The sequence below is a fragment of the Triticum aestivum genome, chromosome 7A (assembly GCF_018294505.1).
Source record: "Triticum aestivum cultivar Chinese Spring chromosome 7A, IWGSC CS RefSeq v2.1, whole genome shotgun sequence".
Classification (NCBI taxonomy): Eukaryota; Viridiplantae; Streptophyta; class Magnoliopsida; order Poales; family Poaceae; genus Triticum; species Triticum aestivum.
This window is the reverse complement of record NC_057812.1, coordinates 102,258,158-102,266,133: the sequence shown is the minus strand read 5'-3', so window position 1 is coordinate 102,266,133 and position 7,976 is coordinate 102,258,158. Positions and strand designations below refer to the sequence as shown.

Here is a 7,976-nt window from a genome sequence, read left to right as displayed (position 1 = left end):
TGTCCAGCATGAGAGTAAGCAGTGGAGTAGCATATGGCATATACAAGTACCGTCTAAAGTATGAATGTTCATGTGGAGACTCGCGAGACAGTCTATGCCTACTGGCGAGCTCCTGCACCACCGCCATATGTCATCAGAGTTTACCTGCAATCTCTGTGGGGCAAGGGACACTTGGAGGCATGCTCTTTTCACTTGCCCGATGTCCAATAGTGTCTGGGCATTGGCGCGAGAACACCTCGTCGAAATCCTGGCCCAGGAGGAATGCTTTAATGAATGCTCCAAGGATTGGTTGTTTCACATACATGAAATAATGACCAAGGAGGACTTTGTGGGGACAATTGTCACGGTGTGGGCAATATGGAGTGCGCGGCGCAAGGCGATTCATGAGGCCATTTTCCAGTCACCGGTGACAGTGAACGGCTTTATCACAAGGTTGATTTCTGAGCTACAAGTAGTCCATACGCCGAAGACAAGGACGGCTACCGCAAGGGCACCCAGGCCGAAGTAGTGGCAGCCACCACTGGCGAACTGCGCCAAAGTAAATGTTGACGCGGCGGTTTCTCATCATGGAGGCTACGGGGCCATAGGAGCTATCAGTCGTGATGCAACGGGCAGTTTTTTGGGAGCTTCAGTGCTAGCTTTTAGACACATTGCCGACCCTCAAGTGCTTGAAACCCTGGCTGTGCGTGAGGCACTTGCCCTTTCAGATGATCTTTACCTAAGGTGGATTCATGTGGCCTCGGACTGCAAAGGAGTAATAGAAGATATTCAGAAGAAGAATGCTCCTAGTTATGGAGCAATCATACACGAAATCTTAGATCATTCAGCGTCATTTGAATTTTGTACTTTTAGTCATGAATTTAGGAGCTCGAACTTTGAAGCTCACAATCTTGCAAAGCATGCACTCTCTCTTGGAGGTGGCCGCCATGTCTGGTTAGGCCATCCCGGAGATCTTCCATCCGTCCCTGTAAACATTGTGACGACTTAATAAAGCTTTGCAAGTTTGTCTAAAAAAACAAATGTACAACTGTACAACACTTCTCAAACCAGCCTTAGACAGTCAGACATGCTCACGTGGACGCTTGTACTTGTCTCAAAAAAAAGCCTAAAAAAAACTTGTCTCAGAAAAAAAAAAAGCGGACGCTTGTACAGGACAGTCTCCTCCTGGAGCTCAGCCCGGGCGCCGCTCACCAGCACCCACACCTCGGAGATCTTCTCGACGGCGGAGCCAAAGAGGTCGACAGTGGTGAACGCCCGTGACGTGGGTGGCGCCATCCTTCCGGTGGCGATCGTCTCTTTCGCCGGTGGTGATCGTGGAGCTGCTCCTTTCTTCCGCGGGCCTTAACCCTAGGCACGACGGCTCCGTTCAGATATATGGTCTGGTCGTTGGATCCGAAGGCGATCATCTATCCTCCTGAGGCATCCCCTGTAGGCTAGGCTCTCTTTGCTGGTCGGATATCGCTTGCTCCAGGCCTGCAGGACTGGGAAAGAGGTAGCTAGAGGGGGAGTATCGTCATGACATGCGGGTTCTCCTGTGTTGAAATCAGATAATGGGTTCAGAAAAATCACCATTGAGATTCTAGGATTATTGGTTACTGGGCTTAGTTTAGTGCAAATTATTTGAAAGGAAAGATGGACTATCAGAAGTAGTGAAATTTTGAGTGGAAAAAGGCGATATAAAAGTTAAAGAATAATCGAGGTTCTTACCACTTTTATTATGGAATTGAGAAGGCCATCAAAGTTGCAGCTGCTAGAATTGACCCACCCTGCAGCTTCGAAGTTCCCAAATCGTCCATATCGGTCTGTTGATGTTCAGGCACAATGGCACCACCATCATAGCTAAAACCTCCACTGTTCAGTCTTTGGTCTTGTCTCATTCCATCCATTCTATGTCTAGAGTTGCTTGCAACTCCAAACTGCAAGTATTTCGAATGTCGCTCCATATCATGAGGGAGCAGCAGTGTACTACCAGAAGAACTGGCTCCACATCTGGCATTGTTGGCTGCTATGAGGCTCTCAGAAGGGCAAACACCAACAGTCATTCTTTCTGAAAATATCCCCTTTTGGTCCATGTCTTGTTCTTCAGCGGCAAAGCTAGCATCCGGTTTTGTCGCGACAGCGCCATCGAACGAGACGTGCAACGGTAACTTGTCAATAGAAAATCCATCACCAATTGGAAGAGCACCCTGCTGAGACCTTTCAAGCAGCCCTGAACTTGCAGTTTGTATTCCTATAGATGGATGGGCTCCAACTTTGATATGTGGAGTGCACTCCAAAAGATCTTCTGGTGGTAGTGAACTGCTTGTAATTCTCTGGAATGTGCTAGACATAGTGCTGGCCAGAGCACCCCTGGAAAAGACAGAGCACAGATCATTGGTTTCTTGATGGATCCACCTCTGCCCAAGTGACGACGATGCGGTCAAGCCTTGCGTTAGATCTGCCTGTTGATTGTCTTGTGAGCTCACAATGTTAAATTTGATTGTATCGCCGGCGCAATGACTTATTGCACCATTACTGCTATCACACTGAATTGCCTTGGAAGGAACAAAGTCCTGAAGCCCAAATGCTGCTGCACCAGCACCACTCAGCAGTCCATGTGGATTGAAAGATGGAAGACCAGAAGAAGGGGCAAAAGGTTGATGATAACTATGAAGTCCTTCAAATGCTCCCATGTGCAGAAAGGGGTCTCTGCCTCCAAAGGCAGCAGCAATGCTGGCTTGTTGTGATGCCACAGCACTTAGCCGTCTGAGGTATAGCCTGTACTTCTGCATTGGCACATATAAAGTCAATCGCAGATCACAATCGCATATGTTTCATGCATGAGATATAGTATAATCATAAGAGTTCTAGAAAATAAGACCTATAATCAGAGATAACCACTCTCTGGTTTGGCATCGAAATTCTTGCGGAACTGCTACATAAAAGCACTACATTATATATTAACATCTGACGAATTATCTTAACTTTTAATGTAGGCTTGTTAATAACTTTTCTATATGTCAATGCATTGTCATGCATAGCTTTTGCAGTTTTATTTTTAAAATATAACAAAAAGGTGTACAGCACGGTTTACATAGTTTAGTTTTTTTTAGGTAAACATAGTTTAGTAAGCTGGACACGGCGGCAGGGGCAGATCTAGAGGGTGGACAATGAACAATTTTACAACTGGCCCATTGGGCTAGATAAGCCACTGAGCTGTGTCAAGTGTCTTCCTTCTATATATTTTTTTCCTTCTAGCCGGTTTATATAAAACTGAAACAATGTAGCCAAAATACTACATTAAACTTGTACAGCAGTACATACCAAAATGCTACATTGAACTTGTACAGCTGTACTACCAAAATACTGCATTAAACTTGTACAGCAGTACATACTAATTTATGTCAGATCCAATCTACTAGTGAGGAATAATATGAGCAAGCAGCTATTCACATTAGATATCTCCTTCTTAGCTGAACAGAATGTTTCTTGCATATGTTTTGTTTCCAGACCAGCTGAACTCATTTTGAATGGACACCAGGAGCATGTTAACATATTTGTTAAAAAGGGTAGCACAAATAACAGTTGTATGTATACCAAAATACTATTTATGTTTTGATTCCAATCCATAATACCAAATTAAGCTCTGCTCTACTCTGCTCCGCAGTTAACGGTTGTTTGTTAGCCCTCTTAATTTTAACACAGGAAAACAAGGCCACTTTGCAGACAATTTTATCAAAAGTTCTGCAAAAGTTTTCTCTCTGTGCATCACAGGCTCATGAATCATGAATGGAAGAGATAACAATCCAATAAGCTAAAGGTGGTGATGGAAGTAAATGCCGTGCTGCCGTACCTGCAGATGACTCGCAACATTTTCCCTGGTGAGCTTCTCCACGTTCATAAGCTCGAGTATTCTTTTAGGTACAGCCTCTGCAAACAATCAGCGAGAGAGAAAGGACACAAGCATAAATGGGTTTGCTGTAGCCTGCAAGAACATTTAACAGAAAGCAAAAAGGCAACGTGGTGACTGGTGAGGTGTTTTTTCTTACTGTCGATCCCGAGCTGGTTGACGGCAGCGACGAACTTCCGGTGCAGCTCCACTGACCACACCACCCTCGGCTTCTTCGACGCCGCGGCGTCGTCGTTGTCCTCGCCTTCGTCTTCCTCCTCGCTGTGCAGTTCCTTCCTCTTCCTCCTGGCCCTGTTGCTCTGGTCAGACGACCTGTGGCTGTCACAGATCGCCTGGCCGAGCCGGTGGTATGAGTCCTTGCAGAAATCAAGATTGTTCGGCTCACGGTTGCAGAATTTTCTCCTCACAACGTGCTGCCACACGTTCCGGAGCTCTTCGATGCGAACGGGTTTTAGGAGATAGTCACAGGCACCATGAGTTATCCCCTTGAGCACAGATTTAGTCTCTCCGTTCACCGATAACACTGGTTGAGTTGAATGGTACGTACTTCATTAGCACCCATCCATATTTTAATTTAACACATGGGACTTCATTAGCATTACTCAACAACAACATGTACCATGATTATAGAGGAACTTGTGGACTTACTGATGACGGGGAGGTCCATTTCGAGCCCGACGAGCTCGAGGAGCTTGAAGCCGTCCATGTCGGGCATGTGGACGTCACTGATCACCAGATCAAACATGTCCTTGTTCTCCCTTAACAGCCTCAGTGCAGTAGCAGCTTGGTTGGTTGTTGTTACTGTTAAAGAGACAACATGTGCTCTTATATCAGCTTACAATTGTTGAAACTTGAAAGCAGAGGATGCATAACAACTACTCCCTCCCTTCGGAATTACTCGCCCAAGAAATAAATGTATCTAGATGTATTTTAGTTGTAGATACATCCATTTTTGTGACAAGTAATTCCGAACGGAGGGAGTTACATATATGTCGCATCACATTGCGAGAGTGTTAAACCATCTGTAAAATTTATGCCTGTAATATGCAATTCAGAACATAGCAAATTGTTTTATACTCTGCATGTGACAACTCTTGCAGTTTCAGAAGCATTTAAGCAAGAGTAATTACTAGTGCACTATATAGTACAGTATGCAAATAGCAGAGCAAATGTTCTCTAAAAATAGCAGAGCAAACTCTCTGGAATAGCATAAGTAACATCAGATGACTGATAAGTGAAACTACAATTAATTAGTAGCTGCAGAATGAAGTTTCTTCAAAAAAAAAAACACACAATGAAGTGCAAGCAGGCTCTGACCATGATACTGGCAGCGGCGTAGGAGGACCTCCAGAACCTTGAGGCACACGGGGTCATCGTCGACGGCGAGGACCCGCATGCCGACGGGGAACTGGTCCCTCTCCCTCTCCATCAACGCCTTCCTGGCCTCCATCATCATGTCGGCCAAAAGCATCCCAACCTCTCCCAATTCAGAGCAACTAGTACAATGGAAGCACCTCCTACCTAGCCCTAAAGACAGAAACCCCCAACTGAACCAATCCCCAGAAAGAACGAGGACTAGGTGGACACAACCGAGCCAGCCCTGAGAAGCTAGTGGCGGGTAAGGAACTTCCCTCAAGCGCTCGACAACAGCACCACCTGAATACAACAGAGGGGAAAGCTAGAGCCGCAAACAATCTTGAACGGAAATTACTCCGGGAACAAGAGAAGATCAGAGAGGAAAAAACTGCAGGTGGATTTGGATTCCGGCGGCGACGAGACGGGAGGAGATGCCTTCAGGAACGAACCCGCCGCAGGGTCTCCATCGTTATTGAGGCCGGGAAGAGGTTGGGAAAGCAAAAGGCCAAAGGAGAGCAAGGACACAAAACAGAGAGGAAAAAAGAAAGGCAGAGACAGACAGTGACACTCCAGGTGACGAAGCGCAAGCAAGCCCAGCCCGTGCTCTCAGCTCAGCTCAGCTCAGCCACACCAAGCAACCGAGCAGGCAAAGCGAGAAGGGGAAGAGGAAGAAGAAGCCAAACCACCGCAGCAGCAGCAGCACGCTTGGTGAGGTGGGGAGCGGTGTTGTTTGGGGAGGCAGAAGGGGCGAGCAGTGCAGAGCGAGATGGCGATGGAAAGCAAAGTTTTGGACTGTTGGTGGCTGATTTTATAGGGGTCAGTCAGAGTGGGAGTGGTGACAACTGACAAGGCTTCAAATGTGCAAGACTACGAGAGGAGCCGTCGGACCCACACAGGCCACAATCTTCAACTGACAAGGCTTGCTATGGTTGTTTTTCACTCATGATGCAAAATGATGATCCGAGAGAGAGAGATACTCAAATGCATGATGTCCGGGAACAATTTCGTGGTGTTCAGACATCTGAGGAGCTCTTGGCAACAAAGCATAATAGGGTCTGAATAATGCATTTTTTCAAACTTTCTCACTGGCCTAAATTTTGTATTTTTACTAAGGGCTACTCATATGTCCAAACACCATCAAATTTGTCACGGACATCATGCACTCGACCATCATGCATGCCAATTATTTTTTGAATTTTTTGCTACTTCTTTTGATTTTAATATTGTCCATGCCCGAGAACCAATCCCTGCATCGGAAGAATATATTTTTAAGTTTGAGTATATTTAAAAAAATTGCACTAAATTCAAAATTATGGATACTTTTGAAACGTATGGTTTAAAAAATAATGGTTTTAAATTTACAAAAATTAAAAAGTTCAAGATTTTTTTTGAAGAAACTACGAACATCTTTTGATTTAACAAACTTTTTCAGATTAAAAATGGTAGCCAGCTTTTCATAAGCGAGGGAGTGGAGCATGTTGTAAGCTGAGAGAGTGAGAGCTCCGTGGCCGACCCATGTGAAGTTATAGTAAGAATTGCATGGTTTCAATGTGGAATAGTAATTTCTAAGGTGATTAGAAAATGAGCTCCCGAGGGACTCACACAATAATCATCGACTGACACCGAGGCCGAAACATGTAAGAACATCACAACCACGTTGTGAGCAACTTCACTCTCACCTGATAGCAAATACCGCCTCTAACAATGATCCATCACGATATACAAACGAAAAAAATACCATCACAACATAATTAAAATTCAAGCCAACGCGGATAAAAGCGAAATAAAGCAACCGACCACAACAATCTGCTAGAGAGAAAAAACAACATCCGAACGGCGCGGGCGAAGCGTGCATTAGCCTCTAGTTAGGTATGAAAACAGAAAGAAAACTAAATTTGAAGAAAATGCCCTTAACTCTGGAGATTCCATTTGGATTTGGACGGCCGTGTCACTGCAAGGACTCTGTACAGTTTATAAGAACAGACTTATCTGAGACTGGATTCAGAGATCATCATGCACCACATTCATTTTCGAAGAGCAAAAGGCTGATCAGCTAGCAACAGGCAAAGAAAGCCTGATCCCATCACAACCTTCATTTAATCGCCTGCTCGCTGCGGAGCGATCGGACGTACCCCCGCTAATTAATCGGGCTTGCATTGCACATTCGTACGCTACACACGTAATCTCCGGCTAATTAAGATGGGAATCTCTTCGCAGAAAGCAGAACGACAATTAAGCTCGACGCAGCAGCTGGTACTTCCAACGTACTCTAGTCTACCGTGGTACGAGCACAGCCCAATACATAATGGAATCCCTACTGCTGCCTGCCGAACTTAAGAGTAATAGTCCTAATTAAACTGGTCGCACATGCTGATTTGCTGTTGCATATGCCACGGTCTTACTGTTTAAAAGTCCACAGTTCGTACGTACGTGCCTGCTGCAAACCTATCGAGACTCTGCAGTCAGTCGTAAATGTCTTGGTCGTACTTGGCGATATGGTGACAGTAGTAGTACAAAGATATCGTGGTGGTGTAAATGTCAAAAAAAAAGAAAAAGATATCATGGTATCAGTTAAAAAAAGAAAGATATCGAGGATATCTTGGATCTACCGAAATTGAGAGAAACAATAGCAACTGCAACATGGTATTTGTGGTATGAAAGAAGAAATTTAACCATGGGGAGAACGTCCAAAGTGCAGCTCAAATAAGCTTGGCTGTGAGAGGACTCGCTG

At 45.1% G+C, this 7,976-nt stretch overlaps 1 protein-coding gene across 1 annotated transcript; it reads right to left on the bottom strand.

The window, feature by feature from the left end:
• Positions 1-1,035: 1,035 nt before the first annotated feature.
• On the bottom strand, positions 1,036-6,011 carry LOC123154645 (two-component response regulator ORR22). Its single transcript, XM_044573327.1, has 6 exons — positions 5,207-6,011; positions 4,538-4,690; positions 4,029-4,412; positions 3,833-3,909; positions 1,708-2,765; positions 1,036-1,532 (listed from the first exon to the last, which is right to left on the bottom strand). Exons 1-5 carry the CDS (start codon positions 5,358-5,360, stop codon positions 1,716-1,718), a joined length of 1,818 nt encoding a protein of 605 aa, XP_044429262.1. The 5' UTR covers positions 5,361-6,011; the 3' UTR covers positions 1,036-1,532; positions 1,708-1,715.
• Positions 6,012-7,976: the final 1,965 nt, after the last annotated feature.

Bases quoted from the DNA above. Each gene is read 5' to 3' on its own strand.
- LOC123154645 (XM_044573327.1), bottom strand. From the start codon at position 5,360: ATGCTTTTGGCCGACATGATGATGGAGGCCAGGAAGGCGTTGATGGAG. The intron at 3,910-4,028 runs GTAAGAAAAAAC...GATTGTTTGCAG, and splicing joins CAACCAGCTCGGGATCGACA to AGGCTGTACCTAAAAGAATA. The intron at 2,766-3,832 runs GTACGGCAGCAC...GTGCCAATGCAG, and splicing joins ATGTTGCGAGTCATCTGCAG to AAGTACAGGCTATACCTCAG.